At 50.0% G+C, this 25,078-nt stretch overlaps 3 protein-coding genes across 3 annotated transcripts; 1 reads left to right on the top strand and 2 right to left on the bottom strand.

The window, feature by feature from the left end:
• Positions 1-17,286: 17,286 nt before the first annotated feature.
• Positions 17,287-17,783, bottom strand: LOC142183605 (histone H2A type 2-B-like). Its single transcript, XM_075258744.1, has one exon. The coding sequence runs from the start codon at positions 17,761-17,763 to the stop codon at positions 17,371-17,373; it is 393 nt and encodes a 130-aa protein (XP_075114845.1). The 5' UTR covers positions 17,764-17,783; the 3' UTR covers positions 17,287-17,370.
• A 279-nt stretch (positions 17,784-18,062) lies between these two features.
• On the top strand, positions 18,063-18,505 carry LOC142183423 (histone H2B type 1-O-like). The gene has a single exon (XM_075258506.1). The coding sequence runs from the start codon at positions 18,092-18,094 to the stop codon at positions 18,470-18,472; it is 381 nt and encodes a 126-aa protein (XP_075114607.1). The 5' UTR covers positions 18,063-18,091; the 3' UTR covers positions 18,473-18,505.
• A 534-nt stretch (positions 18,506-19,039) lies between these two features.
• Positions 19,040-19,351, bottom strand: LOC142219213 (histone H4). The gene has a single exon (XM_075288165.1). It carries the CDS (start codon positions 19,349-19,351, stop codon positions 19,040-19,042), a length of 312 nt encoding a protein of 103 aa, XP_075144266.1.
• Between the last annotated feature and the right edge of the window lie 5,727 nt (positions 19,352-25,078).

Below are 25,078 nucleotides of genomic sequence, written 5' to 3'. Positions count from 1 at the left end.
CCATACAATATAATGCTTCCCCCATACAGGCCCCAATACAACATAACACTTCCCCCATACAGGCCCACATACAATATAACGCTTCCCCCATACAGGCCCCCATACAATATAATGCTTCCCCCATACAGGCCCCAATACAATATAATGCTTCCCCTATACAGGCCCCCATACAATATAACGCTTCCCCCATACAGGCCTCCATACAATATAATGCTTCCCCCATACAGGCCCCAATACAACATAACACTTCCCCCATACAGGCCCCCATACACTATAACGCTTCCCCCATACAGGCCCCCATACAATATAACGCTTCCCCCATACAGGCCTCCATACAATATAATGCTTCCCCCATACAGGCCTCCATACAATATAATGCTTCCCCTATACAGGACCCAATACAATATAAAGCTTCCCCCATACAGGCCCCCATACAATATAATGCTTCCCCTATACAGGCCCCCATACAATATAACGCTTCCCCCATACAAGCCCCCATACAATATAACGCTTCCCCCATACAGGCCTACATACAAAATGCTTCCCCCATACAGGCCTCCATACAATTTAATGCTTCCCCCATACAATCCCCCATACAATATAATGCTGCCCCCATACAGGCCTCCATACAATATAACGCTTCCCCTATACACGCCCCCATACAATATAACGCTTCCCCCATACAATATAACGCTTCCCCCATACAGGCCCCCATACAATATAACGCTTCCCCCATACAGGCCCCCATACAATATAACGCTTCCCCCATACAGGCCTCCATACAATATAATGCTTCCCCCATACAGGACTCCATACAATATAATGCTTCCCCCATACAGGCCCCCATACAATATAACGCTGCCCCCATACAGGCCTCCATACAATATAACGCTTCCCCTATACAGGCCCCCATACAATATAACGCTTCCCCCATACAATATAATGCTTCCCCCATACAGGCTTCCATACAATATAATGCTTCCCCCTTACAGGCCCCAATACAATATAAGGCTTCCCCCATACAGGCCCCCATACAATATAACGCTTCCCCCATACAGGCCCCCATACAATATAACGCTTCCCCCATACAGGCCCCCATACAATATAACGCTTCCCCTATACAGGCCCCCATACAATATAACGCTTCCCCCATACAGACCTCCATACTATATAATGCTTCCCCCATACAGGCCCCAATACAATATAACGCTTCCCCCATACAGGCCCCCATACAATGTAACGCTTCCCCCATACAGGCCACCATACAATATAACGCTTCCTCCATACAGGCCCTCATACAATATGACGCTTCCCCCATACAATATAATGCTTCCCCTATACAGGCCCCCATACAATATAATGCTTCCCCCATACAGGCCCCCCATACAATATAACGCTTCCCCCATACAGGCCTCCATACAATATAACGCTTCCCCCATACAATATAACGCTTCCCCCATACAGGCCCCCATACAATATAACGCTTCCCCTATAAAGGCCCCCATTAAATATAACGCTTCCCCCATACAATATAACGCTTCCCCCATATAGGCCCCCATACAATATAACGCTTCTCCCATACAGGCTCTGATACAATATAATGCTTCTCCCATACAGGCCCCCATACAATATAACGCTTCCCCCATACAGGCCTCCATACAATATAATGCTTCCCCCATACAGGCCCCCATACAATATAATGCTTCCCCCATACAGGCCCCCATACAATATAACGCTTCCCCCATACAGGCCCCCATACAATATAACGCTTCCCCCATACAGGCCCCCATACAATATAATGCTTCCCCCATACAGGCCCCCATACAATATAATGCTTCCCCCATACAGGCCCCCATACAATATAACGCTTCCCCCATACAGGCCCCCATACAATATAACGCTTCCCCCATACAGGCCCCCATACAATATAATGCTTCCCCCATACAGGCCTCCATGCAATATAACTCTTCCCCCATACAGGCCCCCATACAATATAACGCTTCTCCCATACAGGCCTCCATACAATATAATGCTTCCCCCATATGGGCCCTAATACAATATAACGCTTCCCCCATACAGGCCCCCATACAATATAACGCTTTCCCCATACAGGCCTCCATACAATATAACGCTTCCCCCATACAGGCCCCCATACAATATAACGCTTCTGTAGCGCCCCACAGAGTGGGTCACTACAAATGTCATCTTATGTGATCTATACTGTGTACTGTGAAGGTATAGTGAGATCCAGTCAACCTGTTAGCATACACAAAGTTCCACAGCCATTATCTCTTTAAGAAAAGGGGTGGAGCTACAGACTGGAAGAGGGTCTCTCTCTTTTTCAGTTCCAGATCAGAAAGTGCAGGAGGGTGCAAGAGAGGAGCAGGTGTGGAGGCGCAGTGTGTGCTGCAAGCCGCATGGTGTGATAGAACAGCACAGGAGGCCGGAGACCTGCAGAGGTGAGATGAGACCTCACAGGCACGGAGCTGCAGTTATAGGACCATCAATTCCTAACTAGTGTGAGAAACACTAAGAACATTGAGAGACTCACTGGACCCAGGCCTAGTGAATGCAAGATTCCTGGAGGCTCAGTAACATACAGAGTTGGGGTGAGTGTATCCAGCATCCCAAAGAACTCGCGTTACCTGCTGTCCAGAAGGGGGATATACCCAGTTGTACTTAACCTTTGAGCTCCTGGAACCCAGGACCAGAGGAAATCTATTAGAGAGTTTGAGCAGCAGTGGAAGGCTGAATCATACTAGTGGTAAAAAGAAAGACTGGCATCTCACTATACTGGAGCAAGGTGAATCCTCCTGTAACATCTGTTATCTCCTGCTGACTACAGAAGTAAACTGTAAGTGTTTGGTTAACCCCTGTCTGGACTGTATTCTTTCATCGATCCTCTGTTACTCCTCCTGGAAATCATCCCTTCCTCACCTATATCATCTGGCCCTGGGACCTGCCCTGGTTGGGGAAGGTATAACATCTGGCACTGCGTCACCATCTATTCCCAGAGGCCCTATCTACAGTGCCCGGCTTCACCTCAAGCCAAAACCCCAACTGGCGTCACGACAAACTTTTATTTTTCTTTATTTTTCTTTAATCCATTTTTGCTTAAAACTCCCCTTTTTCAAGGCGCTGCCGCCCCCGGTGTCGGGCCTGCTCGCACCGTGAATCTACATAGGCCGAGCTGGGGCGACTCACTTCCCCCATACAGGCCCCCATACAATATAACGCTTCCCCCATACAGGCCTCCGTACAATATAACGCTTCCCCCATACAGGCCCCCATACAATATAACGCTTCCCCCATACAGGCCCCCATACAATATAACGCTTCCCCCATACAGGCCCCCATACAATATAACGCTTCCCCCATACAGGCCTCCATACAATACAACGCTTCCCCCATACAGGCCTCCATACAACATAACGCTTCCCCCATACAGGCCCCCATACAATATAACCCTTCCCCCATACAGACCCCCATACAATATAACGCTTCCCCCATACAGGCCTCCATGCAATATAACGCTTCCCCCATACAGGCCCCCATGCAATATAACGCTTCCCCCATACAGGCCCCCATGCAATATAACGCTTCCCCCATACAGGCCCCCATACAATATAACGCTTCCCCCATACAGGCCCCCATACAATATAACGCTTCCTCCATACAGGCCCCCATACAATATAACGCTTCCCCCATACAGGCCTCCATACAATATGCTTCCCCCATACAGGCCCCCATACAATATAACACTTCCCCCATAGAGGCCTCCATACAATATAATACTTCCCCCATACAATATTACGCTTCCCCCATACAGGCCCCCATACAATATAACGCTGCCCCCATACAATATAACGCTTCCCCCATACAGCCCCCCATACAATATAACGCTTCCGCCATACAGGCCCCCATACAATATAACGCTTCCCCCATACAGGCCTCCATACAATATAACGCTTCTGCCATACAGGCCCCCATACAATATAATGCTTCCCCCATACAGGCCCCCATACAATATAATGCTTCCCCCATACAATATAACGCTTCCCCCATACAGGCCCCCATACAATATAACGCTTTCGCCATACAGGCCCCCATTCAATATAATGCTTCCCCCCATACAGGCCTCCATACAATATAACGCTTCTCCCATACAGGCCCCATACAATATAACGCTTCCCCCATACAGGCCCCCATACAATATAACGCTTCCCCCATACAGGCCCCCATACAATATAACGCTTCCCCCATACAGGCCTCCATACAATATAACGCTTCCCCCATACAATATAACCCTTCCCCCATACAGACCCCCATACAATATAACCCTTCCCCCATACAGGCCCCAATACAATATAATGCTTCCCCCATACAGGCCCCCATACAATATAACGCTTCCCCCATACAGGCCTCCATACAATATAACCCTTCCCCCATACAGACCCCCATACAATATAACGCTTCCCCCATACAGGCCTCCATACAATATAACGCTTCCCCCATACAGGCCTCCATACAATATAATGCTTCCCCCATACAGGCCCCCATACAATATAACGCTTCCCCCATACAGGCCCCCATACAATATAACACTTCCCCCATACAATATAACGCTTCCGCCATACAGGCCCCCATACAATATAACGCTTCCCCCATACAGGCCCCCATACAATATAACACTTCCCCCATACAATATAACGCTTCCGCCATACAGGCCCCCATACAATATAACACTTCCCCCATACAGGCCCCCATACAATATAACGCTTCCCCCATACAGGCCCCCATACAATATAACGCTTCCCCCATACAGGCCCCCATACAATATAACGCTGCCCCCATACAATATAACGCTTCCCCCATACAGGCCCCCATACAATATAACGCTGCCCCCATACAATATAACGCTTCCTCCATACAGGCCCCCATACAATATAACTGTTATGTCAGTCCAGGTAGCTGCAACGGGGCTAAGGGATAGCAGTAGGGAATCTCGCCCTGCACTACTCCCACTAGCTATCCCGGTCCCTGCCTCACGGGTGTGGGTCGGCTGTACTCAGGCTAAGCCTGACCCCGACAGCTCCTCTCTCACTGATACCGTAGGCCTAGAGGGAAGTGGGAGAAGGAATGCCCTATAAGATCTCTAGGGACTGGAGACTAAAGGGGGTCACCCCTAACGAACAAGTGAAGCTGCTACTGACAGGCACTGACAAGGGTGTGCGCTGACTAACAACACAAGCAGCACACAGGAAAAATGTGGGAAAGGATTCCCCCAAACCAATATGGGAAGGAACCTTACACTAGGAAACAAACACAGGGAAACTGAGTAGAAATCAAAGGATAAGGCAATTCACTCACACAGTCAATTATACACAGAGGGAGGATTGGTGAACACAAAAGGGAAAACACACAAACCAACTCGTTCACGCAAACCTCCCAAAAATCAACCACGGAACTTCCTCTATCCCAGAACACCACCTACTCCTCCTGCTAAGGCCTAGCTCTGTAAAAGCGACACTCAGCACAGAACCATGGGAGGCATGAGTTTAAATACAGAGTAGAGACCACTCCTCCCAGGTGCAAATGGGAGGACAGACTAATCAACCAGGAGATAAAGCTGCCTACCATCAGTGCGCACATGCAAGTCAGAAGGTGTGCACCAATACTCACGACAGGACAACCCCGCAGCGCCAGGATGCCACCCCAGACACTGCGCAGCCAAAAACTCCCCAGGTAAGAAAAATAGAAAGTAAAGAACCTAAATACTCCTAACAGGATCCTCCCCTCAAGGAGAAGACTCCGGATTCTCTAGGAGCATCCTTCTTCGGGAACTCCTTGTGGAATTTCTCCACAAGTCTGGGAGCTGACATATCCGACTCCAGGACCCAAGAATTATCCTCAGGACCGTATCCCTTCCATGCCACCAGATACCATAGCTTCCCCCGAACATATTTGCTATCCAGAACTCGGGATATCTCATACTCCCCGGACTCAGAAACTGGTGGAACCTTAACTGGAGATGTTCCCTTCTTGGCCTTCTTTAACAAGGAGACATGGAACACCCGGTTTATCTTCCACCTTTTAGGTAGTTGCAGCTGCGCCGCCACTTCATTTACCATCTTGATGATCTTAAAAGGACCCACAAACCTGGGACCCAGCTTCTTGATAGGAACCTTCAACCTGATATTCTTGGTGGACAACCAAACCATCTTACCAGGGAAGAACTGCAACTCTCCTCTCTTCCTATCCGCCTGGACCTTAGCCTGGTGCGACGCCCGCACCAGATTCTCTCGGATACGGGACCATACCCCTTGCAGCTTTTTAGAAAATAGCTCCTCCTCCGGAACTGGGGAAGAAATGGAAGAAAATACTCCAAAAACAGGATATCTACCACCGGAGCAAAAAAAAGGTGTGGTACCTGTGGCGTTGGAATCATGGTTGTTTAGGGAAAATTCTGCCAGGGGAAGAAAGTCAGCCCAATTATTCTGATTCTCTCGAACAAAACACCTCAAAAACTGTTCCACATCCTGATTCTTCCTCTCTGTTTGCCCGTTAGACTCCGGGTGAAACCCGGAGGAAAACGACAGTGTAACTCCCAACCTGCTGCAAAAAGCCCGCCAGAATTTAGCCACAAATTGCGGACCCCTGTCCGAAACGATCTCCTCAGGAAGACCATGCAACCTTACAATTTCTTTAATAAATGCCTCTGATAGTGTCTTGGCACATGGCAGCCTGGAAAACGGGATCAAATGGCACATTTTCATGAAGCGGTCAACGACTACCCAAATGACCGTGAAACCCTTAGACACCAGAAGGCCCGTGATGAAATCCATAGACAGATGAGTCCAAGGTGCCTTAGGAGGTTCCAATGGATGTAGAAGACCGTGGGGACGGGTATGCGACGCCTTGGCTCTTGCACAGACCGAACAATTTTGAACAAACTGCAAGACATCCCTACTCCACCCTGGCCACCAAAAATTCCTAGACACCAATCTCATGGTCTCTGAAACCCCCGGGTGACCAGCAAGAACCGACTCGTGACACTCCCTCAGGAGACTTTGTCGGAGAGTAGTTGGGACAAACAGCTTGTTTCTAGGTATCTTGGAAGGTGCAGCGTGTTGCGCTTCGATCAAGGCCTTCTCCAATTTCGCGCCCAATACTGCTACCACCACTCCATCCCCAAGAATAGTGGCAGGCGCCTCTCGTTCCTCCTCGGTCGACATATACCGGGATAAAGCATCAGCCTTAACATTCTTCGAACCCGGCACATAAATCACGGTAAAGTGGAACCGCGCAAAAAATAGAGCCCATCTGGCCTGCCGTGCATTTAATCTCTTCGCCGACCCAAGATAAACCAAATTCTTGTGGTCAGTAAATACCTGGACTGGCCTTCTGGCCCCCTCCAGGAAACGACGCCAATGTTCGAACGCTAGTTTTATTGCCAGTAGTTCCCTATCTCCGATGTCATAATTCCGTTCAGAGGCAGAGAATTTCTTAGAAAAGAAGGCACAGGGATGCATACCCTCCTCGAACTCCTGAGAAAGTACTGCTCCCACCCCCACCGAGGAGGCATCCACCTCCACTCGGAAGGCCAACCTCTCATCCGGCTGTCTCAAAATGGGAGCGGACGAGAATCGCTTCTTCAATTCTTCAAACGCAGCTAGCGCCTCTGGCGACCACTTAGCACAGTCAGCCCCCTTCTTAGTCAAGTCCGAGATGGGTTTCACAACCTCAGAAAATCCCTTAATAAACTGGTGATAATAGTTGGAGAATCCCAAGAACCGTTGGACCGCCTTTAGGTTCTCGGGTCGCGGCCACTCCAAGACTGCCCTGACCTTCTCAGGGTCCATCTCGAACCCCTTGTCCGATAGGATATAGCCAAGGAAACATAATTTATTGACCGCGAACACACATTTCTCCAGCTTAGCACTTAATTGGTTAACCCTCAGGAGATCTAAAACCTCTCTCACTCTCTCCCAATGAGTCTCCAAATCCGGGGTGTAAATGAGTATATCGTCCAGATAGACCACAACCCCCCTCCCTATGACGGCACTTAGTACATCATTAATAAAATTCTGAAAAAACGCGGGCGCATTGGTTAGACCAAAAGGCATCACCAGACTCTCAAAGTGTCCTAGGGGTGTGTTAAACGCTGTTTTCCACTCATCCCCCTTCTTGATTCTCAGCAAGTTATACGCTCCACGTAAATCTATTTTACTAAACCAGCGAGCTCCCGTAATCTGGCTGAATAGATCCGAGATCAACGGGATGGGATAGGGATTCCGCACCGTGATTTTGTTAATCTCCCTAAAATCCAAACAAGGGCGCAACCCTCCATCTTTCTTCTTTACAAAGAAAAACCCCACTGCTACTGGGGACTTAGATGGGCGAATATGCCCCACCTCTAGACTCCCCTCAATATACTCTTTGAGCGCCTCCCTCTCCGGAATAGTGAGATTGTACAACCTTGTCTTGGGTAACACTGCATTTGGTATAAATTTAATTGAGCAATCATAGGTGCGATGTGGTGGTAATGTCTTGGCTGCCCTTTCCTCAAAGACCTCCCTGAACTCACATATTTCTTGAGGCAAATTGTCTATAGACAAAGACATAACGGATATGGGCAGACATCGACCATTACACCCCTGCCCCCAAGAAACTACTGACTCGGTCTCCCAGTTGATAATAGGGTTATGCTGCTTCAGCCAGGGCCACCCCAAAACTACTTGTGCTGGTAACTTAGACAATAAGAACAAGTCAATCTCTTCCCTGTGGCCACCCACAATAAACTCCAAACCCTCCACCTGTTTGGAGATGACAGCTTGCTGTAGAGGGGTCTTATCAATAGCCCACACCGGTATCTGAGACTTCAAGACCAAAGGACTCACCCTTAATTGCTCACAAAACTCTGAGTCAATAAGGTTGACTGCCGAACCACAATCAACCAAAATCCGGCACTTCTGCCCATTTACCCATCCTTCAAGGGTCAACCCGGCAGTCTGAGTACAGGAAATATGCACACCTCCCTCCTTAGTAGGTTTTCTCCCTTTACCCTCAATAGACCTGGGGTTATTACTCTCCTTGGCGAACCATTCTCTGGAGGGGCATACCCTTGCTACATGTCCCATCCCTCCACACACAAAACAGCATACTGTGCGGGACCCTTCACTCTTGGGTCTAGCACTTCGCACAGTGGCCCCAATCTGCATAGGTTGGTCCCCCGGGTCCTCTCTAAAAACAGAGAATTGAGGAGGGCTAAGCCCCCCAGGACTCTTGTCTCCACGCTCCCGGAGGCGCCGTCCAACTCTAATTGCCAGCTGCATGGCCTCATCTAGATCTCCCGGAACAGGGTGAGAAACTAGATGGTCTTTAACCTGGTCCGAGAGCCCTGTCTCAAACTGACTAAGTAGAGCGGGGTCATTCCAGTGTACTTCTGCTGCCCACCTACGAAACTCTGTGCAATATTTCTCTATAGCGTGATCCCCTTGCACCACACGTCGTAGGTTATACTCAGCCGTGCGTACCCTGTCTGGGTCGTCATACAGTAACCCCATTGTGGAGAAAAACGCCTCTACAGTTAGTAAGCAAGCTGAGTCGGCTGGTAACGAATGTGCCCAGATGAGGGGATCATCTCTCAATAAAGTAATAATAATCCCAACTCTCTGTACCTCAGAACCGGAGGAAAACGGCCGTAGCCGGAAATACAAAAGACAGTCCTTTTGAAATCGGAAAAAATCTGACCTCTTACCTCGGAAGGGTTCAGGTAAGCTGACTTTTGGCTCCAGAGGCCGACCCACAGGGGCGCTACTCACCTGCCTCTGTATGCCCTCCACCTGAGAGGCTGTGTGTTGAGCCAACTGCTGTAACTGAGATACGCCAGAAGCTTGGACGGCATCCATTCGTAGCTTGATCCCCTCCATCTCAGTGGAAATCTGCTGCACCGCCTGGTACAACTGTTTCAGGTCCGTCATAATGCAAACGAACCCCTTTTTTTTTTTTTTACCGGCTGAGTGTACTGTTATGTCAGTCCAGGTAGCTGCAACGGGGCTAAGGAATAGCAGTAGGGAATCTCGCCCTGCACTACTCCCACTAGCTATCCCGGTCACTGCCTCACGGGTGTGGGTCGGCTGTACTCAGGCTAAGCCTGACCCCGACAGCTCCTCTCTCACTGATTCCGTAGGCCTAGAGGGAAGTGGGAGAAGGAATGCCCTATAAGACCTCTAGGGACTGGAGACTAAAAGGGGGTCACCCCTAACGAACAAGTGAAGCTGCTACTGACAGGCACTGACAAGGGTGTGCGCTGACTAACAACACAAGCAGCACACAGGAAACATGTGGGAAAGGATTCCCCCAAACCAATATGGGAAGGAACCTTACACTAGGAAACAAACACAGGGAAACTGAGTAGAAATCAAAGGATAAGGCAATTCACTCACACAGTCAATTATACACAGAGGGAGGATTGGTGAACACAGAAGGGAAAACAAACAAACCAACTCGTTCACCCAAACCTCCCAAAAATCAACCACGGAACTTCCTCTATCCCAGAACACCACCTACTCCTCCTGCTAAGGCCTAGCTCTGTAAAAGCGACACTCAGCACAGAACCATGGGAGGCATGGGTTTAAATACAGAGTAGAGACCACTCCTCCCAGGTGCAAATGGGAGGACAGACTAATCAACCAGGAGATAAAGCTGCCTACCAGCAGTGCGCGCGTGCAAGTCAGAAGGTGTGCACCAATACTCACGACAGGACAACCCCGCAGCGCCAGGATGCCACCCCAGACACTGCGCAGCCAAAAACTCCCCAGGTAAGAAAAATAGAAAGTAAAGAACCTAAATACTCCTAACAGAAGCATCTGGCGTGCGCTTCCTGTAGAGTGCTGCTGCCTGATGACTCCCAATATCGGTTCTGTCAGGGGTGCAGGTCCCCCTCTGTTGAAACAATTCCCATGCGAGAGATGGTTTCCTGGGTGAAGGGGTACGTCCAGGACTCCATGAAAAGGATGGAAGCCGTCTCCCTGGCCAAGAGGCCACGGCTGGATTGTGAATTGTCCCTGCCACCTCTGGAAAAGCTGCGCCTCAGGGATGTGGAGTCGTCTTCTAGTACGGAGGAGGAGAAGGAGATTTTTCCCCTGGACAAAAGGTCCAGAGTATTCAAGACCCTAAGAATCAGAGACCGGGAAGGCGAGGAAGGCTCTAGCCGTAAGTCTCGTACCTTCAGGCCCTCTTCGGAGATGCTCTGCCTGATGGAGGGCGAATGGAGGCACCCGGAGAGATCCTTTGCGCCATCCACACGCTTCAAGGCACTTTTTCCCGTCTCTGAAAGTCAACTAAAGGCGTGGGGTCCCCCACCAAAGGTGGACGTCGCCGTGTCCAAGTTATCAAGGCGCTCCATCCTTCCATCAGAGGAGGGCTCGGGCCTCAGGGACCCCATGGCGGCTAGATCCATGGCACTGGCTACTGTGAATCGCCGACCCCTATGGCTGAAGCCCTGGAAGGCTGACCTTACTTCCAAAAATAGCCTCTGTGGTCTCCCCTTTGAGCCCGGACGGCTGTTCGGAAGGGAGCTCGACCACATCATGGAAGGCTGGGCCGACTCCAAGGGCAAGAACCTACCACAGCCCCTTGAAGGTCGGAGTACCTCCTTTCGAGGAAGAGGCACCCGGAGAGGCACCAGAGGCCAGCAGCCGTAAGAATGCCCCCTTCTAATTCCCTCTCAGTATACCCCCCCCTTCCTACCCCCCCCATCCCCTGGGGTGGGCGGTCGTTTTTCCCACTATGTGGAGGCCTGGCGGCAGAATATTCGGGACCCCTGGGTCATCCAGACGGTCCAGGAAGGCTATAAAATTAATTTTGTTTCCCAGCCGCCAGAGAAGATGGTAAGAACCCGCCCTCTTCAGGGCCCCAAACAACTTCATCTGGAGAGATTGATTCAGGAGTACGTGGACAAGGCCGCACTAGAGATGGTTCCTCGCGCAGAGTAAGGCACAGGTGTCTACTCTCCAGTCTTCTTGGTCCCCAAGCCATCAGGCAAGTGGCGTATGATCATCGATCTCAGGTATCTGGATCACTTCATCCGCAGGCTGCGGTTTCGCATGGAAACCATAAGGTCAGTACTACCTTTCATGCACCCTGGAGATTACTTCATCACTCTGGACCTGAATGACGCCTACCTCCACGTACCCATCTTTCCGGCACACCGAAAGGTCCTAAGGGTTGCTGTATATATAGAAGGGAAAGAGGCGCACTTCCAGTTCGCAGCCCTCCCGTTCGGCATATCCTCCGCCCCCCACACCTTCACAAAGGTTATAGCTCCGGTCGCTGCCGCCCTGCGCCTTCAAGGCATATTCATAGTCCCGTACCTGGACGACAGGCTTCTGAAGGCTCATTCAAAGGAGGTTCTTACCACGCAGGTGCAGACCGTCGTAGCTCTACTAGACAAGCTGGGGTGGCTGGTAAACTGGCAGAAGTCAGTAATGGTGCCATCAACACGAGTTCAGTTCCTGGGACTTACTCTAGACTCTCTCAACATGACGGTCTCTCTACCCTCTCCTCGCAAAAGGAAAATTGCTCGAGCAGCACATCATTTGTCTTCTACACGGAAGGTCACCATCAGGACGGCTATGAAGGTCCTTGGATTGATGTCCGCTGCCCTAGATGCAGTTCCTTGGGCCCTATGGCATATGCGCCCTCTACAGAACGAGATCTGGAGAGTCTGGAATCACAGTCCTTCAGGTTTACAGAAGCCAATCCAGTTAACCATCAGCACCCGGCAAACCTTGCCCTGGTGGACCCATCTGCGAGATGGGAAATCCTCGGTCCAGCCCGCCTGGACCCTGTTGACTACAGATGCCTCCCTCACAGGCTGGGGAGCTCATCTGGGGGAGACCCCGGTTCAAGGTACATGGAATCAGCGGGAGAGGACGCACTCATCCAACTGGCGCGAGCTTACCGCAGTTCATCGAGCCCTTCTGTCATTTGCACCACTTCTACGAGGGAAAGCGGTCAAAGTAAGATCAGACAATCTGACGACAGTCCACTATATCAACAAGCAGGGAGGAACCAGGTCCCCCTCGCTCCTGCAAGTCACCAACCTGATCTTCTCCTGGGCAGAACGGAACCTCTCCCAGCTGGCCGCGGTATATATCCAGGGCCGCCTGAACATCCTAGCGGATCAACTCAGCAGAGGCCGGCCGACCGCAGGCGAATGGTCCCTGAATCAGGACATCTTCCACTACCTGACCAGGAGGTGTGGTCTCCCCGAGGTGGATCTGATGGCCACCCAACACAATGCCAAAGTAGAAAGGTTTTGCTCCCTGTACCGGGAAGATAACCCTTTGGCTGTGGATGCCCTGTCAATACCATGGAGGTTCGTACTGGCATATGTGTTCCCTCCCATCCCGATGATACCGAAGGTATTGGCGAAACTCAGGCAGGACCAGACTTCGGCAATAGTGATCATGCCGTTCTGGCCAAAAAGGGCATAGTTCACCGACCTTATCCTTATGAGTCGGGGGAACTACTGGAGGCTTCCACCAGTCAGGAACCTGGTGTCACTGAACAGTCAGCCGTGCCTGGGCCTAGACAAATTCAACCTCACTGCCTGGAGGCTAACCGCGCCATATGCGCAGACAGAGGATTGTCCCAGGGAGTGCTAAGTACCTTAGCCCATTCAAGAGCAGAGGCAACCAATCAGAGCTACCGAAGGATCGCCCGGATATTCCGAGATTGGTGTACAGGCAGCCACCGCGATCCAGACAGAGATGCAGTCCTGGAGTTCTTACAGAACGGCCTGGAGAGGACTAGCACCTGCCACCCTCAAGGTTCAAGTGTCAGCTCTATCTGCTCTCCTGGAGACACAGTTATCACAAGATCCTCTTGTCAAACAGTTCCTTAGGGGGGCTGCCAGGCTCTGCCCCCAGGCTCTGCCCCCTGTCCCCAGGTGGGACCTGGCCGCGGTTCTACAAGGGCTCTGTGCGCCCCCCTTCGAACCATTATCTGAAGTGGACTGGAAGTACCTGTCATTTAAAGTGACCTTCTTCCTAGCAATAACCTCCGCCAAGAGGGTTGGCGAATTGCAGGCCCTAGCGGCCTCCGAAACCTTCATAACCTTCTTCCCTGACAGGGTACAGCTAAGGTTCGTCCCAGGATTCTTGCCGAAGGTACCCACACTTCAGAACACCAATCAAGTGATCACCCTACCGGGCTTCTTTCCCTCTCCTGCTACGGAGCAGGAGGAGAAGCTACACACACTGGATCTGGTAAGAGCACTACGTATCTACCTGGACCGAACAGCACCATTCCGAAGATCAGAGAATCTTCTGGTTAATGTGTTTGGCCACAATAGAGGCGCTAAAGCATCAAAGGTAACCCTGTCGAGATGGATCAGAGAAGCTATCAGCTGTTCCCTACGGGCTCAGAATCTTTCTGTTCCAGATTTCTTACGAGCCCATGCCACCCGATCAGTGGCGACATCATGGGCAGAGACACGGTTCCTCTCTCTAGAGCAGATATGTGCTGCAGCCTCTTGGAGCTCACAGCTGACTTTTGCCAAACACTACAGATTGGACTGGCGTACGGCCGATGCTACAGCATTTGGGCACTCCGTCTTGGCATCTGCCTGCCAGGAGGACCCGTCCTAGGGGAAACAATACTTGCTAAATCCCCAGTTGTGCTGCTGTTGGGCGTAGGGGGAAAGAAGGATTATGAATGATAATCTGTTTTCCCTTAGCCCAAACAGCAGCACAAGGCTCCCTCCCTAGGAGGTACTGTTGTACAGATTTTGTGTATGTGTGTGTAGCTCTTGGCATAAATTGCTCTCTGTATATCATACTTGTTACTAACACAAGGGAGGAGCAGGTCTTCAGGCCTCTTATAGGGGTCAAAGCTGTTAGGTAATTCAAAATTCCACCTGTCCTAACAGCTCATTAGGGGCAGGAATACCCCAGTTGTGCTGCTGTTTGGGCTAAGGGAAAACAGATTATCATTCATAATCTTGATAGATAGATAGATAGATAGATAGATAGATAGATAGATAGATAGATAGATAGATAGATAGATAGATAGATAGATAGAGATATTTTAAGATCCATTTATTTTTGTTCATATAACAACACACATGTATCCCCTTTCCCTTTAAGGAGCGATATCTCATATGTATAATAAGTAGCCTCTTAATGAAGAATGTATACACATTTCTTATTCAAATTATAACATGTAGTAAACCTACTTTGAATTGGTCTATTCAAGTCACGCTACAAAACTAGCCGTTAATGCAGTAGTTACTACAGTAAACTTATAAGAAGTAGGCTCCTTTGTGATTGGCCATATTAATTTCCCACCTATCATAGATGAAGTTAAGCTGTTTCGCATTAATCATATAACAGTACGTGACCTTTCTATAGATAACTCTACATAACCCATAATAGGGAGGCAGCCTTGTGATTGGCTATATTTAATTTCATACATAGCATGGATAATGGTAGGCCGCTTCATGATTGGCTACATAATAACACGTGATCTCTCTAAAACTACTGAGCAGCCCTCTATAGTAAAACCATAGGAAGTAGGCAACTCCGTGATTGGTCAGAATCAACTCTATACATAGTATGGGTAATAGTAGGCTGTCCCGTGATTGGCCATACAGTAACATGTGATTTCTTTAAAAATACTGAGTAAGCTCTCCATAGTAAAACCCATAGGAAGTAGGCAACTCCGTGATTGGCCAGAATCAATTCTATACATATTATGGGTAATAGTAGGCTGGTCTGTGATTGGCCACATAATAACGTGATCTTTCTAAAAATTCTGAACAACTCTCTATAGTAAAACTCATAGGAAGTAGGCAACTCCGTGATTGGTCAGAATTAACCCTATACATATTATGGGCAATAGTAGGCTGGTCTGTGATTGGCCACATTCTTTTTTTTACAGATCACAGACAATAGCAGGCCGCCTTATGATTGGCTTTTTTTTTAATAACATGTGACCCTCTAGCTTTCCATAATAAAACCCATAGGAGGTAGGCAACTCTCTGATTGGTCATAGCCAACCTTATATATATCATGGATAAAAGTAGGCTGCTTTGTAATTGGACACACAATAACACGTGGCTGTTTCCAGTATTGGATATGACAAGTTCTCCTTCAGGTCCGACAGAAAGAGCGAGCATCCCCTAAGACAGCAAGGATTGTCTTTACATCACTCAAATAGTAGGCAGCCTTTTCATTGGCTGCCGGGACTCTCATAGACTATAATGGGACATGTAGGCTTAAACGTGATTGGTTACATGGACATTTGTAGGCAGATTTCTCATTGGCTGTCGTGATTCTCATACATTACAATGGGACTAGTAGGCTCACATGTGAAATTTTTAGATTACAAACACTGCCAGATATATGTTTAAAAACATGTTTTTTCTTTCTATTTTTTGAACATCATATTTTGATCATTATTATCATTATATCAACTTTACTTTACATTTATTTACAAAACCTTTGAAATACAAATAGGCAGGTTAACATGATATAACTTAAGTCCTCGTCCCACGCTAACATTGTTCTTCCGTTCGTGTATATGATACATGTCCACATCAATCATAGATTTTTTTCACATAATACCTGTATCCTAAAGAGAGAAAGAAAAGGAGGAAAGTAAGAAAATAAAAGTGATTATACCATGGAATACTTGATTTCTTTTTGTTTCTTACTATTTACCCCTCTTTTTCTTCTACAGCTACAGCCATTACTATCCCTAACTGACAAGACCCTGCGCCCGCACCACATCTCCCTCCCTCCCCTCCGTACCTAGTATGTGCCTACTCCGCACATCTCTCCCTAGCGCCTTCTACAATGACCTGAGCGCCGCTGAATCTTCTTCAGTTGGGGAGGGTTTGAAATTCGCGCCCCTTCCCTCTGCACCACGTGACGCTGCCGGCTCTCGCGCGGGTTGTAACGGTCACTGAATGGGAATTGCAAAACCACCAACCGTGTGAGCGGGGAAATAGACAAAGGTTCACCCGGATCAGCCCTTTAACGCCCGTTTCATCGGCACTTCTAAGCCTGCCACCGTGAGCTGTGCCCTGGCGAAGGGGGGAGAGGATTAGGATGAGCACAGCCATTACTATCCCTAACTGACAAGACCCCGCGCCCGCACCACATCTCCCTACAGAGTGAATCCTCCTCCCGCTCAGTCACCCCACGGTTTTTCCCTGTAAGGGCCGCGGGTCGGGCCAGGAGTTGGCTTCAAAATAGACGGACAGCCCGTATTGTAGACAGGAGGCAGCTCTGCTGTAGACAAGGTGGTGGCTCTTAGAAGAGCCTTTGCTTGTATAGACGGATGGGGTGGGAGCGGCGCTCACTTGCTCTTGCTGGGCTTGCTGCTCTCGGTCTTCTTGGGCAGCAGCACGGCCTGGATGTTGGGCAGGACGCCTCCCTGGGCGATGGTCACGCCACCCAGCAGTTTGTTCAGCTCCTCGTCATTGCGCACGGCCAGCTGCAGGTGACGGGGGATGATGCGGGTCTTCTTGTTGTCCCGTGCAGCATTACCAGCCAACTCCAGGATCTCAGCGGTCAGATACTCCAGTACGGCCGCCAGGTAGACGGGAGCACCAGCACCAACCCTCTCGGCGTAGTTGCCCTTGCGGAGAAGCCTGTGCACACGACCGACGGGGAACTGAAGCCCCGCCCGGGATGAGCGGGTCTTGGCCTTAGCACGAGCTTTGCTTCCTTGCTTGCCGCGTCCAGACATGGTTCGTGGATCGTCAGTTACTGTAATGGAACACAGAATATCCTGCCCTGTACCGGCTCCTCCTGCCTTATATATATAGTTCTGCCCCGCCCTCCTGCAACTCTCATTGGACACATCTCAAGCCGCCAATAGAGGCCAGATTTGTGGAACCACCAATAAGCTTCAGCAGGCGGGGCTTGCAAAAGTCACATGATTTGCTGGTCCAGTAGAACAGCGCACAGACAGCGGCGCTCATTTGCATAGCCCGCCTATAAATAGGGCTGCGCTGGGAGGAGCACAGACATTACTTTCTCTCATTCTCGTGTGAAAGAGATCTCCGTGTTATACCATGCCTGATCCCGCCAAGTCTGCCCCAGCGCCCAAGAAGGGCTCCAAGAAAGCCGTGACCAAGGCCCAGAAGAAGGACGGCAAGAAGCGTAAGAGGGCCAGGAAGGAGAGCTATGCCATCTACGTGTACAAGGTGCTGAAGCAGGTCCACCCCGACACCGGTATCTCCTCCAAGGCCATGGTCGTCATGAATTCCTTCGTCAACGACATCTTCGAGCGCATCGCAGGAGAAGCCTCCCGCCTGGCTCACTACAACAAGCGCTCCACCATCACCTCCCGGGAGATCCAGACCGCCGTGCGCCTGCTGCTGCCCGGAGAGTTGGCCAAGCACGCCGTGTCCGAGGGCACCAAGGCCGTCACCAAGTACACCAGCGCCAAGTAATCGGCTCCATCACCTGCTCTGTACTATCACCCCAAAGGCTCTTCTAAGAGCCCCCCACCCCTTCCACACTAGAGCTGCTGAGCCCTCCATTTCTGGCTTCTTGCTGCTGCACGTGTTTCTACCCAGAACCTTTCTTTCCAGCTATTTTCTTGTACTTGCTAGACTTACTATACACCCAAAGAGAAGCTCTAATCTCCGGCTTGCTACATTGACATCTCTACGAGGTGCAGTGCTCTCTGCACGCACCGGCGATTGGAGGGTTAAACTAAGCTGCTACTTATCGGCCCGAGCTGCCGGCAGGGGGGGTTACACTGCAGAGCCGCAGTAGGACTACTTCTAGGGACCTGTTCACAAAGCTTAGATTCCGAAGGTTTGGAGCGTTTTCTTCTTCTACTCTCTCCAGTATTCCAGCAGTGATGACATTACAGCCTACAGGAGGCGTCTGCAGCCCCAGCCCTACAAGGCAGAGGAGAGGTGGGTGGCGGGGACAGCTCTGTTCTCAGGAGGATGTGGCGGCTCTGAGAAGAGCCTTTGGGTTATGTAGTAGAGAGTCGGGGAGCGGCGGAATTAGCCTCCGAAGCCGTAAAGAGTGCGGCCCTGACGCTTGAGCGCGTACACCACGTCCATGGCGGTGACGGTCTTCCTCTTGGCGTGCTCGGTGTAGGTAACGGCGTCACGGATGACGTTCTCCAGGAAGACTTTCAGGACACCGCGAGTCTCCTCATAGATGAGACCGGAGATGCGCTTGACGCCTCCTCTGCGAGCCAGACGGCGGATGGCAGGCTTGGTGATGCCCTGGATGTTATCCCGGAGCACCTTCCTGTGCCGCTTGGCACCGCCCTTGCCGAGACCTTTCCCTCCTTTACCGCGACCGGACATCTTCTGTGCTGCTGACAGACTAGAATAAGCGTCCCTCCGCACAGCCGCCTTTTTATATAGAGAGTGGTCGGACCAGAAGGAGAACCCTGCTTTGATGACGTAATTCTTCGGCGTGACTCCTACAAGCCCCTCCTCTGTCTCGCGCTGATTGGCTGACACAAGACAATGGATCACTTTGAATTTCCCGCTCATTCTCCCATTGCCGAGGGTCAGCGGTCAGCGGCTCCTTCTAGCCGGCCTACTAGATAACATGCAGGGCGCTGTTCTCACTGCTCCAGACCTTCTTCTCTGTCAATAGGACTATTGTATTCCGGAGCCGCACCCCCTCCTCCCCGGATCTAATTCTTCTCCCGGCTGCGGTATCTCCTCTCTGCCCCCTATGGGCATCCTTGTGTAATCGCCGCGAGGCTGCAGTTATAGTGAACCCCGGGTGCGGGCTGTGCAGTTCCACGCTGATCCAGATGGGGGCGCGGGGAACAAACGGCACAGCTCGGGAGACCCTGTATATACGGATCCCAGCCAGCAGGTGGCGCACAGATACTACATAGGACGGTTACCGGGGCTCTAATTCTGTCGTTAGACGATCGTCTTTAACCCTTTCCCGCCAATGGCATTTTTTGTTTTTTTTTCGTTTTTTGACTCCCCTCCTTCTAAGCCCCATAACTTTTTCATTTCTCCGCTCCCAGAGCCATATGAGGTCTTATTTTTTGCGGGACAATTTTTTCTTCCTGATGCCACCATTAATTATTCTATATAATGTACTGGGAAGCAGGAAAAAAAAATCAGAATGGGGTGGATTTGAAGAAAAAAATGCATTTCTGCGACTTTCTTGCGGGCTTTGGTTTTACGGCGTTCACTGTGCAGCCAAAATGACATGTCCCCTGTATTCTGTGTTTCGGTACTGTTCCAGGGACACCAAATTTCTACGGTTTTATTTAAATTTTGACCCCTTAAAAAAAAAAAAAAAAGCGTTTTGTTTTGTTTTTTTCTAAAAGTCGCCATATTCCGACAGCCGTAACTTTTATATACGTCCGTGTACAGAGATATGTAGGGCGTCTTTTTTTGCGGGGCCGGGTGTACTCTTTAGTTCTACCATTTTTGGGAAATGTTATTGCTTTGATCACTTTTTATTCAAATTTTTATCAGAATCAAAACAGTGGAAAAACGGCGCTTTGGAACTTTTGACTATTTTTCACGCTACAGCGTTTACCGAACCGGAAAGATATTTTTATAAATTTGTAGAGCGGGCGATTTTGGATGCGGGGATACCTAACATGTATGTGTTTCACAGTTTTTAACTACTTTTATATGTGTTCTAGGGAAAGAGGGGGGATTTGAATTTGTAATTCTTTTTATATTTTGTTATAAAAGACCAACTCCCCCTTGTGTTAGTAACAAGTATAAGATCCGACATATATTTTACAGATATGATGCATAGTACAAAAAGTACAAATACAGCATAGGGAGGGAGCCTTGTGCTGCTGTTTGGGCTAAGGGAAAACAGACTGTCATTCACAATCTTTCGTTCCCCCTACGCCCAACAGCAGCACAACTGGGGATTTAGCAAGTATCGCTTTACCCTAGGGCGGGTAATTTTGGCAGGCTGATGCCAATACAGAGTGTCCAAACGCTGTAGACTCCGTTATTCGCCAATCCAGTCTATAATGCCTAGCGAAAGTTAGATGTGAACTCCAAGTAGCCGCGGCACATATCTGCTCTAAGGAAAGAGAACGTTTTTCGGCCCCCGATGTTGCTACTGCTCGGGTGGCGTGGGCACGGACAAAGTCTGGTACTGGGAGATCTTGAGCACGTAGCGAGCAGATGACGGCTTCTCTGATCCATCTTGATAGAGTTGGTTTGGGCGCATTGGTACCCTTAGTGTGGCCGAACACGTTGATAAGCACATTTTCTGATTTCCGGAAAGGCGCAGTGCGTTCCAGGTAAATCTGCAATGCTCTCACCAAGTCCAACTTGTGCATCTTCTCCTCCCACTCAGAGGTGGGAGAGGGAAAAAAGGCTGGTAAGACAATTACCTGGTTGATATTCTGATAAGTGGGTACCTTTGGCAAAAATCCTGGGTCGAACCTCAACTGTACTCTGTCTGGAAAGAAGGTTATAAATGGTTCAGAGGCCGCTAGGGCCTGTAGTTCGCCAACCCTCTTGGCGGAGGTTATTGCCAATAGGAAAGTTATTTTATATAATAGGTACTTCAAATCCACTTCAGATAGGGGCTCGAAGGGAGGCGCACAGAGCCCCTGTAGAACTGCAGCAAGGTCCCAAGTAGGGACGGGTGGCTGCACCTGAGGGCGAAGTCTAGAAGCCCCTCTTAGAAATTGTCTGATTAGAGGATCTAGTGATAATCTGGTCTCCAGGAGAGCGGATAGAGCTGAAACTTGTACCTTCAGGGTAGCGGGTGCCAGCCCCCTCTCTGGGCCATCTTGTAGGAACTCCAAGACTGCATCCCTGTTAGGGTCACGCTGGTTACTTGTACACCAGTTCTGGAAAACCTGGGCGACCCTCTGGTAGCTCTGGTTAGTTGACTTTGCTCTTGAGCGCGCCAAAGTCCTTAGCACTCCCTGGGACAATCTTCTTTCGCCAGCTGAAGGCTGGTTGACCTCCAGGCAGTGAGGTTGAATCTGTTCAGACCTTGATAAGGCTGACTGTTCCGGATTACCAGAATTTACACTGGTGGAAGCCTCCAGTTGTCCCTCCGCCTCATGGGAATGAAGACGGTGAACCATACCCCTTTTGACCAGAATGGCGTGCTTGTTGCCAAGCTCTGGTCCTGCCTGTGTTTCGTCAATACCTTCAGAATCCTCAGACGGGGAGGAACAACGCTCTTCAGTTTGAACCTCCAAGGTATTGACAGGGCATACAGCGTCAGAGGGCTGTCTCTGACAATGCTCCTCTCTTGTGGCGCTGTTTGAGGTGGCCATCAGATCCACCTCGGGGACACCTCAACTTTTGAAAAGATGGTGGAAAGCACCCTGGTCTAGGGACAACTTGTCTGAGGTCGCCAGTTCTCTGGTAAGCTAGTCCCGTAGAATGTTTGAGTAACCTGGGAATTGAACCGCTGACAGCTGGGAGAGGAATGGACTTGAGTAGACTGTCATCAGGTTGTCCATCCGGCTCCTGGTTATCTTCTTCAGTGGAAGTGGCGCCAACGTCTGAGGTTCCACGTGAACTTTCGTAGGCTCTCGCCAGCTGGGTAAGCGCGTTCTCTTCAGGTAACACCAGGTGTCTTGTGCCAGGGTCTCCCCCAGATGAGCTCCCACGGTGAGGGAGGCATCTGTGGTCAACAGGGTCTAGGTAAACCTGACCGAGGACCTGCCATTGCGAAGATGGATTTACCGGGCTTGAACTAGCCGGGTACTGATGGTCTACTGGATGGGCTTCTTTAGTCCCAAGGGACAGTGATTCCAGATTCGCAGTTTCTTGCTGTAATGAAGGTGCCGCCAGATAAGAGAGTCTATGGTGAATCCCCGGAACTGGATTCGATTTGATGGAATCACAAGCAACCCTGACGGGTAACTGGCTCTGGTCTAAGTAAAGGAGACCTCCTTGAGGACAAGGGAAGCTGAAGGTCTGCTGAGTGGGAGGGTGGGAATTTGAGGACCAAGTCTTCCATCTAGGTATTTGTCCCTTTAATCCAGGCTCCTGGACTGAACTCCGGGACGTCCTGGAAGTATACCTGGCCTGAAGGTCTTCTAGCGATACCGGATCCTGTGGAAGAAACGGTCTTGGTAGAGAACGATGAACCTGAGTCCTCCAGCAAGATGTTATTTCGGCCAACAGAGTCAAGATGACAACTATTCCGTTCTGAGAGCCTCCCGGATCTTTGCGTCGGGCGCCTAGATGTAGAATGGGCCCCTCTTTTCCCAAGGCACGTGAGTGGACTAGTCTGGGATCTCTCTTGCGGTCATGGGAAGAACCGCGTCCCCTGCCTTGGGGGCGGAGCGCCCACATCCTCTGAAGCCTCTGGAGGAGGAACCTCGACCCCGAAAGGATGACCTCCTTCTTTCGGGTGGCTGTAGAAGGTTCTTCGTCTTGGTGTCCGCCAAATCCTCCATTATTTTATCCAGGGCTTTGCCAAAAAGCCTACCAGGTTCAAAGGGTAGCGAACAAAGCCCTAGTTTAGAGGCGTTGTCCACTCTCCACGGCTTCAGCCACAATGGTCGTCTGGCCACAGTGGTGAGGGCCATGGATCTGGAGGCAAGCATCAGCTGTGTCCTAGAGGCTTCAGCCAGGTGGTCCACCATCAGATTTATATCCGACATGGCCGACAGGAGGTCATCTCGGTGGACCCCAGTATCTATATCCCTAGTAAGGGATGATAATTCGGCCCGTAGGCCAGCCACCACCTCATTGCCCGATATGGCCATGGAGGCCTGGGAAGAGGCGGCAGAATATGCCCGCCTTAAGGACCCCTCCACACGGCGGTCCAACGGGTCCTTTAAACTCGACCCGTCCTCAGCAGGGAGGACAGTTCGGCGGGATAACTTGGCTACTGCCACATCAACTTTTGGTGGTGGCCCTCAGGCCCCCTGTTGGGACTCCGTCACAGGAAAGAGGGTCTTAAACCTTGAGGAGGGTGCAAATGGTTTTTCAGGACACCTCCACTCCCCCTCCATCACCTGGACTAGGTCCGAACTGGCCTTAAAGGACTTTACCCTCCTGCTAGGACCTTCACCAGTCTCCCGGTCCCTCGGCCTGACGATCTTGAAAAGTCTGCCCATTTTGTCGAGGGGAAAGATCTCCTTCTCCACCTCCATAACATCCTCCTCTGAGGACTCCACCTTCCCAATATGTAATTTTTATAAAGGAGGGAGGGAGGGCTCAGTTACCTCAAGCTGGGGTCTCTTGGCGAGATGGGGGATGGTATCGTCCATCTTTTCCATCGATTGGGACACAAAGTCTTTTACCCAAGAGACGACTTCCCTAATGGGGGTAAGCCTCGGAGGGGGGAGCTCTGCATCCCTGGCAGTACCTGAACTCACAGGCGTCAGGGAGGGGAATCCTGCACCTGGCGCAGGCCAAGTAACATAAGGGTTCGTACCTCCTAGTCTGCAGCCTCCAGCCATATACACCATATATATGCTATACACCCCATGAAGAGGGGCATGAACAGAATGAACTAAAAAGAGCTTGTGTTGTTGTTGTTGTTGTTGTTGTTGTTGTTAGGACTAAGGGAAAACAGATGAATAATAATAGAATAATACATTTTATTTTTATAGTGCCAACGTATTCTGCAGCGCTGTACAACTTGTAGGGTTCAAATACAGAGAGAAAAATGCATTACAAAGAAATAGTCACTTCACACAATGGGACTGAGGGCCCTGCTCGCAAGAGCTTACAATCTATGAGGTAAAGGGGGTGGCACAAGAGGTAGCAGGGGCGGCATTGCTTATACAGGGGTCAGACAATATTGTAATAGTGGTGACTGTCTTTACACAAACATAAACCTGTAGGAGCCGTCACCGCTCGTGTCCTGTAACATGTGGATGGAGCTTGGCTGTATAAAGTTAGTCTGAAACGGCCTCATGTCATGTGGGGTAATGCGGGGACAGGGGAGGGTATGTTTTAGGGATTCTAATTACGGTACGGAAGGGTTTACATTAGGACATGTGATCGACCGCTCTGAAAAGATGTGTCTTTAGTTTGCGCTTCAATGCTTGCTGTTCCAGGTCGGGGCCTGTTGTGACAGCCATAGGCGGTCTCCATTACATT

This window comes from Leptodactylus fuscus, chromosome 10 (assembly GCF_031893055.1).
Source record: "Leptodactylus fuscus isolate aLepFus1 chromosome 10, aLepFus1.hap2, whole genome shotgun sequence".
In the NCBI taxonomy this organism is placed as follows: domain Eukaryota; kingdom Metazoa; phylum Chordata; class Amphibia; order Anura; family Leptodactylidae; genus Leptodactylus; species Leptodactylus fuscus.
This window is presented reverse-complemented; position numbering and strand designations above follow the sequence as displayed.

Bases quoted from the DNA above. Each gene is read 5' to 3' on its own strand.
- LOC142183423 (XM_075258506.1), top strand. From the start codon at position 18,092: ATGCCTGATCCCGCCAAGTCTGCCCCAGCGCCCAAGAAGGGCTCCAAG.
- LOC142183605 (XM_075258744.1), bottom strand. From the start codon at position 17,763: ATGTCTGGACGCGGCAAGCAAGGAAGCAAAGCTCGTGCTAAGGCCAAG.
- LOC142219213 (XM_075288165.1), bottom strand. From the start codon at position 19,351: ATGTCCGGTCGCGGTAAAGGAGGGAAAGGTCTCGGCAAGGGCGGTGCC.